Source organism: Ciconia boyciana, chromosome 1 (assembly GCF_034638445.1).
Source record: "Ciconia boyciana chromosome 1, ASM3463844v1, whole genome shotgun sequence".
Taxonomy (NCBI): Eukaryota; Metazoa; Chordata; class Aves; order Ciconiiformes; family Ciconiidae; genus Ciconia; species Ciconia boyciana.
In genome coordinates this window covers 210,923,164-210,943,808 of record NC_132934.1, presented here as the reverse complement: position 1 = coordinate 210,943,808, position 20,645 = coordinate 210,923,164, and the positions used below count along the sequence as shown (strand labels likewise).

General features: G+C 38.1%; 1 protein-coding gene across 3 annotated transcripts in view; it reads right to left on the bottom strand.

Moving 5' to 3' along the window:
- The window catches only part of GRM5 (glutamate metabotropic receptor 5), a 283,519-nt gene that overhangs the window by 49,838 nt on the left and 213,036 nt on the right, over positions 1–20,645 (bottom strand). For all 3 annotated transcript variants that reach the window (XM_072855113.1, XM_072855124.1, XM_072855133.1), the window contains exon 3: positions 10,391–10,626. In XM_072855113.1, the coding sequence (XP_072711214.1) occupies positions 10,391–10,626 (236 nt within the window). The remainder of the gene's footprint in view (positions 1–10,390; positions 10,627–20,645) is intronic.

Genomic DNA, 20,645 nt, shown 5'->3' with positions numbered 1-20,645 from the left:
GTGTCACAGTTTTGGAGCAAGTGTATCAAATTTATTTCAGAAGATACTAAACTGGATGAAGTGCCCCAGGAAAGCACCTAATACACCATAGCTGCAAATGGGTATTCAACCCTTAGGACCAGGCTACTTTAGAGTCAGGCTACAGCCGGTTTAGGGTAAACCTCCCCCAAGGTGTGAATCTCTTGGCCCACAGAGTTTGCAGTCAAACTCAGCGTCACTCCCAGTATGCTGCAGACAGGAGCAGTTGGAGGTACAGAGAAGACAATCAGCATGGACCAGGTACAAAGCTGCATTTCATAGGTCTCCAGTTGATGCTTATTGCAATTTTGACAGGCTTAAGTACCTTTTCTGTGGTAGGACTGAGCAATTTTTTCAGGATGTAGCTCATTTTCCCACAAACATTGTTTGGAATAATATCAACCTATTTATGAATCTGTGCTGAATTTGGTGATTATGTCGAAATGTTTATAGAAAGTAATCTGTACTGCGGTACCTCAGAACCAATAAATAGTAACACTGTGTCATGATATTTACTGCAGAAATAAAAAATACTGCCTCCTGCAATTAAGATGTAAAAGGCAATGGAAGAATGCAGGGTGAATCAAATCATACCTAATGAGGAAACTGGGACAGTACTTGCCATCATAAATGATCAAACATTGCAGAATTCTCTGAGAAATGAGGAGATCTCAGTGGTTAGAGCACGTGAGCAGATCCCTCAATTCTGTTCTGTTTAGTCCCTATTCTATTTTGTAATTTTGGTAAGTAAATAAGGGCTATTATTTATTATTTATTATGCTATTATTTTCCAAGCTGTGAGATCATAAGACAGTTCCAGATTTGAAGTCACATCGCCATTTCTGTCTGCAAAATATCACATAGAAAAATCCTGTCCCTTCTTTGGCAAATGAGATAACCCATCCGTCCTTCAATTTTCCATCTAATAATATTTCCTTTCTACTGCCTTTTATCTGTCTTCTTTCTTTAGACTAAACATTCCTCAGGAAGAGGACAACTTCTCATTATCTTCCTTGTTTTCCTCTGCTTAATGCAATGGGCTTGTTATTGGCTGGAGTTTTTAGGTGCTATCACGCTCTCTCTGAAATGAAAATAAAATTATCCTGGATGTCATGAGAAATATAAGTATATAAATATTTATTCTATAGATCATTTAGGAATCTGTATATACAGGATTCAGGTGAGCCTTTGCAATATGGTTAAATGCATTAAATATCAGTTTAGGAATTTGCTGCCACTGGAGTAGGTGGTTAATATCCATGCTTTTTCCTGCTTAAATATATATTCTGTATGTCTGGATTTATCTGTATGTTCCCAGCTTTATTATAGGACTGTGACTATACCAAAGGCCAAGAACAGTCTGAGAATGGTATAGTCTCAGAGCGTGGTAACCTGCACCTTTTCTGCCCACGCTGCTGGGAGTGACTGTTTGGCACCTCCAGCAATACCACAGCAGAGGATAACTGTGGGCTATGCAGGGCGATTGCACACAGTGCTACTCAGCAGCACTTCATGAAACAAGGCTTGGGGCCACGTGAAGGCAAGCTCAGGTATGCGCACACCACGGCTATGGAGTCTGAGCTGAAGCAGCCTGTTGACGTGAACCTGGGAGTTTATATGGGGAGCTGGGCAGGCCTGGCTCTGAAAGCAGTTTTGAACCCGCGATTAACCGTGCAGAGACTGCCCCGCACTAAATTCCTCGTCCAAATTTGTTCTTTTCTGTTCTCACTTCTTCGAAACACAAATATGTAGATGACGGCAAAGAAACATGTTCTTTCATCAAGAAAGTGATTCCAACTGGCAACGGTTCATTTCTTGGATCTATTTAGAAACAATTAGTGTGCTTATGGGCACTGAGCCAAGAAAGCACTTAAGGGCCCTTGTAGTCCCAGTGCAACGGGAGCCAGTCCTCGGCATGGGCGGTGCTGAGCTTTTCTCATGCTCCAGCATTCGTTCCTCCCGCAGCCCCAAGCTCCTGCTGTCCCGGATCCGGCCCGGGAGCACCGTGCAGCGGGTGGGCAGCCGGGGAGCTGCTGCCGCCGGCTGGGAGCAGGGCCGGTAGGAAAAGTTAATAAGACCCCCCCTGCTGCCACCCCCCAGTACGGAAAAGCAAAAAACCCGAATCCAAATCTTGCAGGAATTTCTGAATTGTCATTGTGTTGTTAGCATGCAAATAAACAGAAAATATTCTTCAATAAAATTCATTATTTTATGGGTTTTTGATGTAAAACCTGTCATTCCTCTTTTTTCCCTACTTTACCCTCAAGGAAGATGAAATACAATTTTTTCCTGTTTGCCAGCTGGTAACATTACAAAGCCTCATCAAGCAGGGATGTGCAAGAGTGCAAAATTACCATGGTTCAATATGCTTTTCCTGCTTTCTAACTTTTCCAAAGCTGACAATACTTTGAATTTTAAAGAATGGAGAAAGGATAAAAGGAAGAGTGAAAATACTTTACATTCCAGGCAGCCCCCCTCTTATTTCATTTCTCCAAGGAGAAACAGAGAATGAAATATGAGACAGAATATGGGAGAATATTTTTTTCAAAGTGCAGAGCAGTTTGTTTGCTATGCATTGAGTTTAACATTGAAATAAAGGGAAATGGGTAGTGTTTCACTTTTTTATTTTAAAATTTCTTAATGATCAAAAGGTTGTTTACAACAAAATCCTAGAGGACATCATATACGAAACCAGAATTATAGCCTATAGTCTCCAAATATCCCATAATGTTTCCCCATGACTAATTCACAAATTAGTTTCCATACAGTTTCCATACATATGTCATTAAAGACTTCATCGATTTTTTGTGTTAATTTTTGTTTTGAGAGACAATAGGCTGACAGAAATGAGTTCTAGTTTTTCTAGCAAATAGTCCCACATCCACTTTCTGCTAGCACTACTTGAAGTTCAAGCCCACCAGCAAACATTATTCATTGTTTGTTTGTTTGGGGTTTTTTTCCCCTTTGCCTTAGTGAATATCTCAAAAAAATCAGGGGAAAAGACTGCCCTTTGTAACCAAGACAAAGCAGGTCCTTTCTGCTGCACATTATGGTGTGGGACTTCTTAGGTCTGTCATGGGTCCATCCTGTCACAGTTGCGCTCCAGGGATCAGCGCTCATCAGTAACCTTCCTTGGATCTGCGTGTTCTGGATGGCATGGCACCAAGTCAGTCATCCCAGAAACATGCATGTCTCTTCAGTGAAGAAAGGAGTGGAGTCTTAAAAAATGGAGGAAAGGCTGTACATGTGAACCAAGGTAAAGCATAGTGTTCATAACTTACTAGGTTAACATTGTTTAAAGATACAGAAAAATACTTCTTTTGGAAGCTTTTCCAAAATCTGTCATCAGAGCTTTCTGTTAAAGCAATGTGAAAAAAGTAACTTTCAGTTCTCTGGTATTTGTAAGGTTCCAGGTGTCTTTTTCTGCTAAAAACCAAATGTAATAGTTTATTTATTTATTTATTTTCCCTAATTTAATTTCTTACAGGTTCTTGGACTGACAAACAAAGACTTTTTCTGCTGTATGGGAAATGTCATGTTAGTTCAAATGTCCTTTCCATTCAAAATGAATATAAAAACTCAAGATTGTATTTTATCTTTTCTGAAAAGGAAATTCAGAGGAAAAAAAAGAGATTTGGCAACACTGGAAAATGTCATTTTGATGCTGAGGTGAAAAACAGTGTGACACTGAAACAATGTAAAAGCAAATTATAAACTTGAAACAAAACACTTCAGTGCTATTGAAATGAGAAAACAAAAAATGACTCATTTCAATGGTTTTCTTTCAAAGTGTATGTCATTGAAACAACATGCTGCTATGGAACATTTTTCAAATTTGACAAGCAAATATCTTCCAGTGCAATCGACTTGCCAAATGTTTTTGACCAATTCTAACTTTCACTCTTTGCAACTGAAAGCCAATACTAGCACTGCTACACTTTATGTGATGTTTATCACTAAAATGTTAAATTTGAGAATGACTGAGGGACCAAATTCAGTGTCCTAAAATGCAAAGAGGACTTTCAAAAGATTTTTTCAAGTACTTAGTTGATTTTGGTGTTTTACTTCTGTTTAAGCCCATATGAGCAAGGCATGTCCAGAGCTCTCACAAATCTGACTAGAGGTTGACCTGAATCCTTGGGTGCCTACGTACTGGTGGTGGTCTGGCTTCTGTTGTCAAGTTCAGTAAAATCAGCAAAAAGACTAACAGTGACAGTAAGTGCTAGGAGAAGGTAAGTAAATAGATACCTATTCACACCATTTTCTTAACAACATTACTATACTTTTACCTTCTACAGAATTCAATTTCTTTGGTCATAAATTACAATGAAACACAATGCTACAGATGCAAAAGCACATTAAATGCTGGCATAGAACTTTCTGTACTTGCAAACATGCTTATATGAAGTATTTGAATCTATATAGGAAGTCAAACTGCTGAGAGAAAAGAATGACAGGAACTACTCCAATTCATCCATCTAATAAGAAATGTATATAATCTGAATAAATTTAATTATAATTTACTTCTATTCTTAAGGCTGGAGAGACACGGCCTATCTGTACAATGCTATTAAACTCTTCCAGATAGTTTTCAAAGTTCAGAAAGGCAGTGAGAAAAGGAATTATAATATAAAGAATAAAACCACAGTAGCATGGTATATCATCAAGTACATCTAATATCTGGAAGGAGGAAGGCAGGGAGCATAAAGTGAAGGAAAAATAGATGTAGCTTTGTAGTCAGATTTTAGAGGAGTTTGATGAATTCTGTAACAGCAGTGAGAAGACTGAAGTTATTCAAAGGTTTGAGTTAGAGTTGTGTTAAAATCAGGATCAATGTATATCAAAAAGTCTTTCAAATAGGTATAACAGAGCATATAGCAGTTCTCAGTGCCACACTGCTTCTTTCGCTAAGTAAATGAGTCAAAAAAATAATGACATGTCTGTGTAGGTCCTGGCTCAGATTATATCAGGCTTCTAGAAAATTCAGATCTGGATCTATGCCTTACAGCTGATCTGCCTTTGGAAATTTCTGGACCTGACCCAGCATTACTTTAAAAGTAGTCATAAACTGTGTTTGAGCTCCAGATTTGAAATGTGGGCCATAATAATGAGGGCTGGACCATCCTTCAGCTTGCCAGTGCCCAAGCATGAGACATAATATAACAAGTATCAAACTGAGAGACAGACAGGACGTATGCAGTATTAAAATGCCCTTTAATTCACTGTTTAAAAATACAAATTAAGTTTAACTTAATTTTTTTGTTTTGTTTTCATTTGCAATCTAAAAATAAAAGTGTGGGAATGCCTCATGTTTGGGGAATATGAGGTTTAAATGTGACATATTCCTTGAAATATGGAAAATATCCTTCCATTTTCACAGCACTTATTTTTTTATCAGCTGGGTTCTGATTAAACCAACTTTGGCATTTGAGCTTAGATTTAACCAACAGATTATTAGCATGTTGCAGTGCAGTCATGTTTTATTCCTCAGTACTATCTGGAAACTCAAAACAACCATTTGTTAAACCAAATTTCTGTTCAGATGAAACTCTGGGATTTTCTGTGGGTCCTTTCGATTCATTAAAAGTAGCTGGAGCTGGATGAGATTCAGCAAACAGGTAGATAATTTTTGCATTTATATTTTATGTGCCTTTCTGTACCTTTAGCCACAAAACTTTTCTCATATTTATCCCAAATGTCCCTAATCTCCCTTTCTGCAAATAAAGTCTTTCACTCTTAACCCTGTTCTTAATTGCTTGGAGAAATATTGGTCATCCTTCTTCTATGTCAATTTTTGCACCCTTGGAAAAAGTGTTTTTATCTCAGAGAAGCCACATGGTTAAATTGTGAATGGAAGATTTGGCTTTCTGCATCCTGCTAAGACCCATTCAGAATGCTGCTGCTAATCTCATTTTCCTTGTTCAACACTTTGAGTACATTCTTTCTTCCTATAAACCCTGCCACTGGCTACTTGCTCCCAAGCATGTCAGACGTAAGTTGCTTTCCTCACTTGCAGTCCCCTCTGTGTCCTGCCTGTGGTTGATCTCTGTCTGTGACTACTCAGCCTCCACCATTTCCTTTTATGTTTTGTTCCTGGCTGCTTTGAACCACGGTATTTAATGTCAGGACCCTGCTGTAAATACCTGCACAAGTGGCCCATCACCTTCCTTCAGCGTCTTGTTTCTATTGTGCCTCTACATGAAAATACCATTTTTTTCTGAAGTCTGTAACATTTGCCAGTCAAACTAAGATGTTGCACTGCTTCATCAGCTTCAGCCTTTATTTATTTGCTCTTTCTTGTCTTACACTTAGATCACAGGTACTTGGGATGTGTATTCTGGTTTTGCTCTGTGTTTAAGTAACACCTTAAAAATGCTGTTCCATCCATGCCTCTGGCTTTTACACAGCATGGGAAAAATAAGATCATTTAGCAGCAGAGCCAATAGGATTCATTTAACAGACTGGTAAATGTAATAAATATGCTTCTGCCCCTGATGACCTTGAAGACTTGAGTTTTTCCACTAATGTCTGTTGAGCCAGACTTTCACAACATACTTTGCTTGCATTGGGTTTTGTTTCTGCTCTGTGTTAAAATGCATTCATAAAACACCCTCACTAGGAGGAAAAAGTACTAGGAATTTGAGTTCTTGTGGGGACATTTGTCTGTAAGAAAGCAAGCACATACCCACCTAGTCTTCAAAGGTCCAAAGCCAATCAATACCAAAGGATTGGATTAGCCTTTTTTGACCTGAAGCTGGTCGTTGAGTGGAGTTACTCATCTGGATCAACTTGCACACCTATTTACGAACTTTACTGAATTGTGGCCTTAAATAATAAAAAAATACCTGACTGGTGCCAGGGGGGAAGCCAAATCCAATTCTTGTAAAATCCCTAGTGCTCAGAGGCCATTACATGTCTCCTTTTAAAGATGCATTTTAAATTCTTTGCTCTGACTCTTGGTGTTCAGAGGTGGCTTGCAACAGCTCTCCTGTGGCATGGAACTGATTACACTGAAAATCAAGTCAGATAAGTCTGCAAACTTCTCACTTTCTGTAGTGCTCCAGCTGGGCAGAAAATCAATGTACTTAGCAACAGCAGTGACACCCATTTGGTTTAAGCAAGTATGTTCAAATCTGCAAATGAAATGTAGGCTTGATGCTAAAATTTTCACCTCAGTGTGAACTAGGTGTATGTGAAGGGATGGAGACTTTTTAGTGCTAGATAGAAATGAATGGAGAAAAAATTATTTTGGATTGTTTTTTAGATTCTTTTTATCTGGCTGATTTCACAGTTTTATTATGCATATCTTACTAAATCGTGTCTTCATTTCGTAATAATACCTGCTTGGCACTGTCTATGGATAGCTTATATTAAAAAATGAAAAAACCCTCACAAGTCACTGGAGCTGACTTCATTGACTTACAACGTCATGTATTTTCTGTCACATTTACTAGACAGGGATCAGCAAAGTAAATACAAAGGGTATTTGACAACTAAGTTCATACCTGGGGCACAGGTGAAGTCAATAACCTATTCAGATTTCAGCCATATCTACTTGTGCTTATTTTCTTGCTGTTTAAATAAGTTGCTTATACTGTTAACTATTGTTATTTTTTCCTGATAGTACAACCAGGTTGTGGAGAATAATTCATTTTTTTCCACTAAAGTAATGGTTATTGCTTTCTATACAGACACCTTCATTTAATAATGACCTCATCTATCAACACCAATCAGCTTTATGTTTATATTTTTATCATTATCCCAAGAAGTAAAGAATGGCTTGCCTTTAGGTGCAAAAATAGATTTCTATTTCTCTACAGCATTCTCAATAAACTCAATCTCTTTAATTGGAATCCTGAGAAACCTCTAACATCTTTTTTTTTTTTTTTTTAATGCAGCTGCTGGAGAAGAGAGTGTATTCAGTTAGATAAACTAAAGGGCACAATACTGTTTTCTTATCAGGGTAAATCTGAGGCAGCACTAATATATTCATCATTGTGCAGAAACTGTCAGGACAGCCTATGAAATGCTTGTGACCATCAGGAGCAGGTATCACCTTTACAATCGGGAAGTCTGAACTGAGGGAATTTAAGACTCAAAACTTTGAATGCTTGAAGTTAGGAAACCAAATATGAATTTAGGAATTGATATAAAGATATGATTTTCAAAGTTATATGGAACATAGGAAATGAGGTAGAAACAAAAGCTACCATGACAGTCTCAAAAATTCATGTTAATTTTGAGGTTAAACTCCCAACATCAAAAACTCTCACTCCTGCAATTCTCAGAGAATACATTTGTGACTTTCCTGATGGTAAATCCACAAGGTTGTCTAACTTCAATATTTCTTCACTTTATCATATACCCTTGCCTAGTTTTGGGGCTATTATGAGAAAACAGCATAGGTGTCCTAGCACTTATAAACCAAATAAATGTCATTAAATAAATCTGCATGTCATCCTTTGGGCCAACTTTTGAATTTCCTTTATATGAATTTTGACAGATGGTCTAGATCAACATCAAAACTATAAAACTGAGTAACGTGATGACTCACAACTTCCTGTGTGAAAAACCTGATTAAATGGGCAGTTTTAATTGATTGCTGCACGTAGCATTGTTCATCTGGGGAACTCCACAACTGAATTAACATTTTCTGCCCTACAGCAACAAGAAAGAATTAAAGCTATTATAATCTGGTTTTCATTCTTTTACTATAGCCATCATGGCCTAGCACTGAATACGACAATAAAGCTCAAGGAAAAGTAATTAGAACAATCTATTTGGGAAATTAGTGCTTTTCTCTGTTCATGATTTGAAAATCAACAGATTGCGATTCTTGCACATTTCTTTGTGTGTTTGACATTCCTAACTTTTAGGAACCTATCTGAGCTGTGGCTCATTCAGGGTCTCTTTGTGGGAAACCTTCCAGTGATGAGTGCTGTTCAAACTGACCTATTCAAGCTTTATGACTAAATTGTCTCATATCCATGGCTAGGTGACTTCATGTTTAAAATAACATCTCCCTGCACCCCTGAGATAATTTTTTTTTGTGGTGGTAAATTGTATTTTAGGCACTATAAAAGGCTCCGTAGGCACCTACATTTCACAGTTCCCAATCTTTCATATAAAGCAGAAATTAGATTCTCCCAGTGTTGGTAAAAAGTAAGTGAAAAAAGAAACTCAGAAAAGTCAAGTTGAAATGTCATTGCTAACACAGCACAGTGATAGAAACCAGGTCTTTATTAGCCTGTATTCAGCCATACCCACTGTACTGACATCTCAGGAAAGAGATCTACATTATCACAGGGAAATCAATGAAGTTTACTCTCAATATGCAGTGCCTGTCAATAGCACAAATAAAACCTGTGTCAGGCTGTGTTGGAAGGGTAGCAGAAGAAAAATAATAGAGAAAAGTCAGTTGAATGTTGAAGGTGTACACTGAGATTTTGGGATTCCTAGGTTCAATTTCCAGCTCAGCCACAAACTTCATCTGCGACCTTGTACAAATTGAAAGAAAGACTTATGAATGTTAAGTGGGACTTTGTGTTGTGTAAATCCAAGATTTTGATCCTTAAAGTCATTTCTTGATCTCATGGGTGTGTGGAAGATATTGAGATTTTTAGGAAGAAAGGTCCCTTGGGGCTTAGAGCTGTGGTTGGGCTAATGCCCCAGCATTGGCAGGTTGCCCATTGTGTTAGTACTGCTTGGCATCTCATTAAATAAAGAGTATCAGAAGTAATAAAAAACCCCAGAAAAATGCACCACATCTTTCTGGGGAAAAAAGGTTTTGCCACTGTTTGGCAAAAATGACAAAAAGTTGCATCAGTTTTTGCTAAAATCAGTACAATTTAATGAAAAAGGTCAGCTCAAAATGGCATTTCCTGAAATGACTCAAGGCTGAAAGAAAACCTAATGGAATCTTTCAAACCAGCTAGTCTTCTATCTGAAGTACACAAATAATCATCATTACCATATGGACTTCAGATAACTCTTAGTATATTAAGTCTCTCATTGCTCCTGTGAGGTAAAGCAATATGATTAGCCCTGTTTCAGAAAAGAAGTTTTTAATTTTGGATTACAACAATTTTGAAAATGTTTAGATGCCTATGGAGGTAGAGTAGCATCAAGTTTTTCAAATATAGAGAAGAATTAGGTATTGAGGCACTACCTATTTGTTTCTTTAGAGATCTGAATACTTTTAAAATTGTGGTTGTTGTCATTTTGGAAAGAGCAAGGATTGCAGTTCCAGACTCTTTCCTTCCATCCCGACTCACTATTCCACCAGACCAGGCTGCATCAGTCCAACATGAGCTCTTTACACCAGACCTTCAGTCATGCTGGTTTATACAGCAGAAGTAATAAATTCACTTACTTGTGCAGGTCTTGTTGTATTTAGGGTTCTCTTGAGGAAACCCTTCCAACCGGCACTGGAACCTGTGCTGCCAAAATTCCTGAAACCATGGATTTCGGTGATTCGTTTCTGGCCGAAGCTGCAGGTAGTAATCATCAAACCATTTCACATCAGGAGACTGGAGCTTGATCGTTATTCCACCGACCGCTTCACGCTGATATCCTTCTGTCACGTCGTACCTGTCTGCCCAGCCATCACTGCAGGGATAAATGAGAGACAACATTAACCATTCAATGGAATAAGAAAAGAACTTTCTTAAAAATAAAATTCAGAGCCTAAGAGCACACACCCACACCTGTGATTCTGAGTGGATTTTAGTAAAGCACCTGTAATACTTCTAACAGAAGAATGCAGTGTTTTCCTTTTACTTACGTTTGCTTGTTGTTGGCACCTTCTATTTAGATGATACGTTCTTCATCCTTCAGTTCAGGTAATTGAAACAACATTAAAAATCACAGATCCTGAAACCTGCCATGTATAGGCACATCTCTGCATCACGCTAAGCCTCACTGAGGTCTGGGGAGAAAATCTTGGATTCAGTGTTTTCCTGACACTGGGATGATACTACTCTTAACTGAAGGAAGGTGACCTTGAGGACAGGACCTCTTACGGTGTGAAGGGCAGTGTTGCAGACCATGCCTATACTGCACAATGGAGCATGGCACAAAGAGCCAGAAGCAAATTTTGAATGGGCTGACACTGCTCAAGCAGAAATACCAGCTCAGAGCTCAGATGCTGAGACAGTATGGCATTGCATCTAAAGCAATAAATCCTCTCTGTAGACATGACTAATGAAGCTGGGCAGAGCATCATGCAGATCCATGTGTTGCTTCTGTTTCTTGGTTGCTGGTGGCTGGAGTATTACCAACTTGTGTGACACTGTCCTGCACACAGAATTTTAATCCCCTTCTGTTAACCCTTCTGCTTGTAATACTGACCACAAGTAGCCAGAAGTGCCTGAAAACCCAAATCAAACAAAATGTCACAAACTTCTCAGGGTAATTCCCCTCACTCCAGTTTCACAATGGATTTTCTTGGAAGTACTCATATTTACAAAGTTTCACTCAGCTCCACTAAAAATGTACATATCTCATTAGAGCATTGCAGTTTTCTGCTGTTTTATCATCAAAATGATATTTTGGTTTTTCAAAAGCCCAGGTCTTACAGTTAGATAATTGTAGAAGAATCTCAGATTGTTTTTTTTCCCCTCTAAAAAGGCACTAATGTTAATGACTATAGAGAGCACCTTTAAATCCTAAAGGTCAAATAACTGAAGGATAAAAAATAAGCTTAATTTGTCTTATTTTAAAACTTCACAATTTGTTTAACCTAGCCCTAACTATTTTAAGTTAGTCATAGCATAACTGATGTAGATGACCTTTATCTGTATGGTTCTGTTGTTCTATTTTGATCATTCACTGCCTGGCTTAAACTTCGCTCCTGTATTGCAGAGCATGCAGGAAGCCTGCTGCAATTACTTGGTCCCCAGCACATTCCCTCTTCTCTGCATGGGGACTCAGCTGTCCTCACACAGTGCAGAAGTCAAGACCTCAGACAGTAACTCCTGCACAAGACACTGTTTTCATTGAAGCCTGGACTCTTGACTATGTCTTACTAGCACAGCTGCAATGTCAATAAATAGCAGCTTCACCAGTGGCAAAAATAATATCCAGTGTCTGGAATGAAAATGAAGTGACTATTAAACATGCTTCAGATTTCAAAAGCACTAATTTAGTCAGCACAAAAGAGTTAAATATACATCCATGAAAGGAGAAAGATGAGCACTGATTTTCAGCTCAAATACAGCACTTGGAAAATTTACCTTCAAGCTTAGATCCAATTAGGGATGAATACAGGTGTTAATGTTCCTAACTGCACTCAGGAGGCTCAGTACAGGCAAACACTCCCCACCTTCCACCAGGAGTATTTACTGGACGAAAAGTTAGAACCATTTATGGGTTGTTTTGTGATAAAAGCCACAGAAGGTTTTTTAAATTTATGAGCGATTTAACCTTTTCTTTGAAACAGTCATCTTAATCTTTGGTAAGTTTTTAAGCAGTTTTATCCATCCTCATAAAATCTGACAGTTTTTATGAACGCAGGAAGTGATAGGTTTTCTGCAGTGTGTTTTTTTAAAAAAAAACTGAATAGAATTTAAGAGAATTAGAGCCATGCTGTCAGTATACCAGCTTTATGAGGTGTCTCATAAACAACTTTGAAAAAAAATGTTTTCTTGTAATTAATTTCTTCATCATTTTTCAGAGGAACAGTTTTGTAGATCTAATCCAGCATACTACTATAAAATTTATAATATTACTTTATGAATAGTTATCCCCTCTAAGAAGATTTGCAACAGAGGTACTGTTTTATAACTTTATTAAAAAAGATAGAAATAACAACTTCATATTACATAACCCTTCTTCTCAACTTTTGCGCAGAAGGACTTCTTAATTCAACAGAGCTGCTTTTCATTCAAATAAGTATTTCAGCTTAGATTCTTGGGCAAAAGGCTCTTAGGAGTGTTGTACAAAAGATGTACTCAAAGAGTGTATTGTCAAGACAACAATGCAGAGATAAGAAAGCCTCAGACAGACAAGGTGGCAAAGCAAATGCTAAACTAATATCTAAAGGCCGGTGAAAGTGGAGTAGGAAAACAGGCTTGCATTAATATAAAAAAGCACTGGTAGTGTGTGGTATTTAAATTCTGTACCCACAGTAGAGTAACAACACTTATGGGATGTTGATGACAGGATGATATAGATGTATTTGGGATATTAGACCTGTGACATCCTCTGAACTCAGTAACAGGTGTGGAGATGAGGGAGATGGGGACAGAGAGGGAGATACTTGCTTGCTTTCATAGTCCTGCCTGTCTCTCCTTAGACCTTCTTCTAATGCCTTAATTTTACTGTATTAGCTGGCAATATCATTGTACTCCATTGCTGGTTGCATTATGAAAGGTTCAAAATAGTGTTACCCATCGCTAAAATCTTCTAGTTAAACTGAAGAAAGATGCTCTGGGACCAGAAATTGGCTGTGACAAGGAGCTCCAGATAAGTCCAGTACAATCTCCATTCTCACCCACAGAAGTGGTGAGGTGCATAGGTTACCACTAACGCAGTGCAGGACTGCATGCTAGTGAAAGAACTGGTTCTTTATGTTAGCAGTGGGGTGTATAGGATATTTAGGTGAACAAGTGGTTAAGAACAGCTTCCTCACAGGTAGTAAAAGAAGTACAGGTGAACAGTATTCCAGGAATAATTATGAAAGATTCCAAACTGATTAAATAGGACATGAATATCCTTAACGGATCACTACACAAGTTCATTTTTTCTCCCTTGCATGGACACTGTGCTTTCCAATTTTATTCTGATTAGGTGATTAAGCGATTCTGATTATTAGAAATAGATGGTGTTGCTTTTTAATCAATGGGCAAATGTCCTTAAAGTGATCCCACCAAGACTTAAAGATAGAGTTGCACATGAAGAAACCTTGCTGTGAAAGGAAGCAGTAGTTGCACAGCTGCAGCACCAAAAGTAAAAGCCCCTTGCTGATATATCTATCAGGTGTACACGGTAATGCATGTATCTCATTCATCAGCCTGCCAGGGTAGAAAGTTGTCAACAAGGTAAGAGGACTATGACATGTGCAGATCTGGCTGCCCTTAATATTACACTCACATTCAACTCAGTGGGGAATTGTCTTTCAGGATCATGACGTGTTCTCCCCTCATCCAGTTCTTTTGTGTTTATGTTCTTGGTCATCAGACTAATGTCTGGTGCATTTTCCTTAAAGACTGGTGGTGTGATACAGGATAATAACCATACCATATTAAAAAAAAATACAATTGTTAATGATGTTTCTAAAAAAAAAAGAAAAAAGATAGCATTTAAGAAAATTCTTGCGCACCAAAGAAAATAAGGAATCACAGAAGGAAGGAAAAATTGAAAAATGGCTAAATGGCTTTTACTGTTGCAGGACTAGCAAGAGGTGAACTTGAAATAGGAAGTCCGTTATCATAATGTTCTTTATCTGTTATCGGATCTTATTTGCATGTGTACATTGTCCCAGCTACCGTTTTTTGAAGGATATGCCAGGGTAATGGAGATTTTAGTGAAAAAACATCCTTCAGCAAACAGAGGGGAAGACTTCTGCTCCTTTGTTAAAGGTCTGTTTAGTTTACTTATGGTAAATCACGACAGTTTTATATCACAGAAAGGTTCCAATAAATGACACGACAGAGCCACCAATATTACAAAATTTATTAATGAATAAATATAACAATTAACGAATAAATGTAAATACAATAAAATAATTCAATGTTTTAGATCATTACTGTACATACAATTACTTTTAAACATCTGAAGAGAAAAGTAGAGGCAAATGAGAGCCTGTTTAAATGACTGAGTTGCACACCTGTGATCACAGATTGTGAGCACCCTGCTCACTTCCTCCCTCACAACCCTGGATACTAATGGTAGGGAATAAGTCTTCAAACACTTCTAGCTGAGCATACCTGAACAAGTAGGACAGGCACTGTAGGACCAGTATGTATTTTTATACTGTATGGAGATAGAAGATAGAGGTGCAGTATTTTTAGGATCATGTTTTCTATGGTAAAATGTGAGAAACTTGAATGTGGCTTCCTGGATTTTCTGTGTTTTATCCTTTCCCATCTTTCCCATTTTCCATGTGAAATAGCTAGCACCAATAAGAGCTTCCTCAGATGGGTGGCACTGTTGTGCCAACTTCAATCCACTTGCCTATCATATACAGGGATTGTGGGAGGAAGGAAAAGCAACCTCTGACAATAAAGTGTTGATACCCAAGAAAGATGAGATGCAGGACTACATCTTAACAGATGAAAGAAAAGAAATCTCCACCTGTTTGAATGAAGTCTTTTTGTTTCTTCTGGAAAGAATCACCATGGAGGGAGGAGAACATTCAGGTGAAGAGCAGCACAGGAGCAAGCTCATGCTTGAAGCATTATGAAGAGGTCATCAGAAAGACACTTAATGACTATAAAGACCATTCAATGTGCATGATGGTGATGGCTGCTTTGGGCTCATACAGTGCAGTCAAGAAATTGCTAGCCCTCCTGAAAAACATTTACAAAAAGGTGAAGTTAGTAATCCCTGTCAACAATGACCTAAGCATTTAATTCCACAAAATGTCTTCAAAAAGACAAGATGGACACTGGTCCGAGAGTGCTCCACATCTACTTGGTAAGTAGCATGACTATCAACAGTGTGGAGTATGCTACTGATGTCAATCAGCTGTCAGGGTGTCCTGGTTTCAGCTGGGATAGAGTTAATTTTCTACCCAGTAGCTGGTATAGTGCTGTGTTTTGGATTTAGGATGAGAATAATGTTGATAACACACTGATGTTTAAGTTGTTGCTAAGCTTATACTAAATCAAGGACTTTTCAGCTTCCCCTGCTCTGCCAGGTGCACAAGAAGCTGGGAGGGGGCACAACCAAGATAGTTGATCCAAACTGGCCAAAGGGCTATTCCATACCATATGGCGTCATGCTCAGTATAGAAACTGGGGGGAGTTGGCCCGGGGGCAGCAATCACTGCTCAGGGACTGGCTGGGCATCGGTCGGTGGGTGGTGAGCAGTTGCATCATTTGTTTTTCCTGAGTTTTGTTCCTCTCTCTGTCTTTTTTTGTTTTCCTTTTCACTACAATTTTTATTATTATTATTATTACTATTATTACTATTATTATTATTATTATTATTATATTTTATTTCAATTATTAAACTGTTCTTATCTCACTCCATGGGTTTTCTTACTTTTGCCCTTCCAGTTCTCTCCCTCATCCCACCAGGGGGGGAGGGTGAACGAGCGGCTGTGTGGTGCTTAGTTGCCGACTGGGGTTAAACCATGACACAGGGATAACAGGGATTTGCAGAGCTGATTGACACCTTCTACAGGACTAGCAAATGATTAGAGTTGCACATCACTGTAAACAGGACAAAGGAAGAGAACTACTGTCAGCTTAAGCTACATAAGAGAATGTGGAAACCTTTAATTTCATGGTAAGATCATATGAGGCAACAATTGCTCAGAAAAGATCATTAGGCATGCATAAATAAATAGATAATATAAAAGAGATTTAATGCCTTCAGGAAAAGCAGGCAAATGGAGTTGGAAAGAGGTGTTGCCTCATGCATCAGGGTTTCAGTCACATGTTCAGAGATGCAGAACATGGAAGGAATTAAGGCTATTGATTACTGGTTATGCTTACAGGTGAAAAATATATGGTCCCTCCTGTGACAAGTGTCTGATTAATGCCATCAAATCTGGAAGATGATGTGGAGAAAGCTTTTTGTGAGCCACTGCCAGAGCATTCTCCAAAGCACAGGACTTACTGATAGTGAGGAGTGGGAGAAGAATGCAGTAGTTTGTCTATCAAGTTATTGGAAAGCCTAGGTGACACTACTTGGATACAAGCTGTACCTAATGACAAGAGAGAGGAGGCTCTGCTGTAGGTGTTTAATCAGTAGGTGGGGACTGCTTGAGAAGGTTAAGACAAAAGGCAAATTGGGTGAGAACAACCATGAAAAATAGCATTTGTGACTTTTAAAAGAGCAAAGAGGAAAAATAGCAGACTTCACTAAACCTAGAAAATTTTAAGGTTAGAGCCATTGTAAGGAATGTCTAAGGAATTGAAGAATTAAAAAGTACTTAATTAAAAAGTACCATGCAGAGGAAGGATAGGAAATACAGTAAGACATCAGTGTGCCCATCTCAAAGATGGAAATACATGAAAAGCAGAAGCAAGCTCAGATTTTCAAGGATCAACGTGAAAGAAAAACATTAGATAGTGATAAAATGAGAAAGGTCAAGGCACAAAACGAGCTGTAACAAACAAGGGACATCAGAAGTAACAGAGAGCAATTCTCTAACCACTATGTTGCGAGAGGAAAGAAAGTGTTGGCCTGCAGTTCACTACAGGGAGAAAGCTACTAAAGACAAATCCAGGACAGCTTTTAGTATCAAACTTCACAAAAGGAAAAGCTAGTGGTTAGCAACAGAGGTAAAGGATCAACCAGAAAGTGGGAAGGTGAAACAGGCTTGATTGAAATAGCTGAAGATTTATAGCCTAAAGAACTAAACGCAATACTAGGGGAGAAATGTGATAACTGTCTTCAGGTACATAAAAAGCTGCAGCAAAAAGATCCTAATTTGTTTATCATGCTGATGTAAGCATTCACGACTTAAACTGGAAGGAGAAAGACTCATTTTAGACACCAGGGAAATATTCCTCACAGTAAAGAGTATGAGGGACTAGAAAAGCTTGGAGACTCTTGGGGGTGTCAAGAATAAGTTAGACAAACATCCATCTGATATAAATGACCCTGCCTTGGCGAAGGGAGGACAGTAAGCTACCTCACTTCTTGACATCCGCTCTGTCCTGTATTTGTATTAGCTTATGCTGAGGTTTGACATATGTCTGGGAATGATGATTGTATAAAACCCAGTGGATTAGAGAAAGAATGCAAAGCAAGTTAAAATAATGCCTCTCCCTCAGTTTCCCCAGCTTCTCATGATGTTTTACCTTAATTATTTTCTCGTTATTGTATTTTTTCTCTCTCTGCAGTTGTTATGGGAAGCATCAAGAAACAACAGAAATTGGTTTAGGATTAATCCTGTGTTTGACTGTACACACAGGTAATTCCAGTGGTGCAGTCAGAGTATGCAGGAGTGTGCAGTGGGTCACACATCTGTGCCCAGCAGAATCAGGATTCCTGTTCTAGAGAGGAAGCACCAAAATTAACCATATGGAAAAACACTTCCCCATGCACAAGATGAAAGAAACAGGGGAAAAAAATCTCCTAATTAGATCTAGCTAACATTTTTCACAGTCAAGATATTTTACATGAAAAGGCATTTTTTTTCTAAACTAGAAATGCTTGTTTCTGTTACTTTTAAAATTCTCAGTCTTCTCAAAATTACTCTAAATGAAAATGATAGTTTAATCTATTTTCTTTTTTTTTGGTGAAAGAGTTTAGAAATATTCCCCAAATCAGACTATGTCTCAGTATAATTAAGATAATCCTTTGTGTTTTTAAAACAGAAAAGAAATTACATGTTCCCTAATTTAGACATTTTGGCCAATAATCTGAAGTAAACACAGGTTTGGCAATTTAAGGCCACCCACTCAGTTTTGAATATCCATAGCAGCAATTCTGTATTACTGTCCCTATATGTAAAATCAGTTACTTTTGTAGTTCAAGTCACCTCAGTCGTGGGAACTGAAACTCCAAGGCCAATTAGTCAATGATAAGACGTCAGATCTGAACACAGCAAAGTGATTGCACAAGTTGATATGCCTACATACTAAATGGATGCAGGATTTATTTTTAAACTTTACAAGTCTTTTATATTGTTTATGACATTTCTTAAATCTCAACTATAGGGTTCAGATTTTTCTTTGTGATGTTGACTACAGTGAATGCTTTCAGATTCTTGAGAAGCCTTCCAAGGAAATAGGGAAAGTCTGCAACTTCTGAAGGCCAGTTGGACTAAAAAAGTTTCAAAGAAGAAAATCCTACGCTAATAAACAGATTAAATAGATACTATAATTGATTATTTTTCCATTCAGTACCACAATATCCTTCAAGGACAGCTTCAAATTTAAGTATTCCTGAACAATGCCGATGCCTATTATGTTTTTGTCGTCTTTCCATGCAGCATCCTGACAATGAATCAGAATTGGAACTTCATTGTGCTGAGAGTAGGGTATATAGAGAAAGACACAACCCATGATTTGAAGACTACTGATTATAATCTGCTTCAAAGTTTAGCAAGCACATATGCTGGATAGTAAAAGAGGAGCAGAGCAACCAGCTGACACTGTACAAATTGGCAGTCCCCAAAACTACTGCAACCCTTTTCAGTCGCTGTATTATATGAAACTTTGACTGTAAACTTATTTTAATTTGATTGTACTAATAAGTTAAATAACAGTGAATTGCAAATATGACTTCTTGGCCATTGGGGAGATTTTTGTTAGCTGTTCACTTTTAGAGTGAACTCTTTTAGAGTTAATCAGGTATATGCTAACTCTTAGACTTTTAGAGTTAACTTTTAGAGTTAATCAGGTATATAACTAACTCTTTTAGAGTTAATCAGGTATATGCTACCAAGGAATCAGGTGTCAGGTATATACTATCAAGATATATCAGGTATATACTATCAAGTTAACAAAATTTATGGTGAAAGACCTAGAGTACATTTTATGCCAACCATACACCTGACATATTGAAATGTGAGACCATCCTCCTTAAAGGGTGTGTGGTATTAATTTATTTGGATTGTTTAAATAGCAAATGATAGCAAATGATGATACATGCTGAAGTGAAAATGTGGATATTTTAAGCTGGTCTTTCCCAAAGTGCACACAAATGTCTTCATTACATAATGCATTCCACACAGAGCCAGCTGACCTACACAAACCTATGCAAATTCTATGCAATATGTGTGCATTATTCCAAAGTTATTTGAATGCTTTTTTGCTCTGCATCACTGAAATGGTTCCAGTTTGGTTTTTTTTTTTAGAGTAAAAAGGTACATATTGTCTCCAACACACCCAAATCCCACTCAGATGCCACAGTTTATGGTTCTAGAGCTAAGACCCCTTTTGATACCACTCCTTTGATACTACTTGATTTTCCTTGTCTAGGATGATGCAGTGGCCTCTTCTCAGCTGCTACCAAGCCTGGGTGGTAGACGGGAGCAGGGAGAGTATTAATGCTAAACCAGCTGCAACTAGGTAGGTGGACATCCAGACTGCCAACTGGAAGACATGTTCCTGCAACAGCTCCTCACCATGTTACATGTTGTCTCTACAGCTAACATGATGCATGCTCTGTCTTTTTACACCGGTGGGATACAGCATAGGAAGCTGGAGACATGTCCACTAGTTTGGTTCATTAAGAAACTCACTATACCAAAAGTAACTTTCCAGTTACTGGCTCTGGACAAACTGTGATCACTGATGTCATGAGTCAGTAACAGTGAGCTGGAGAATGCAGCTTTAGGATCCCTGTGAAAACTGCCTGGAATATTCAGCACACATTTCTAAACCACTGTTTCTAAGATTAGACAAAATGCTGAGATACATGTATACAACAAAAATAGACTCCCCACCCTCCCTTTTGTAAACAGTTCCACTTATTTTCTAAATTGAAAATGCAGCAGTATATTG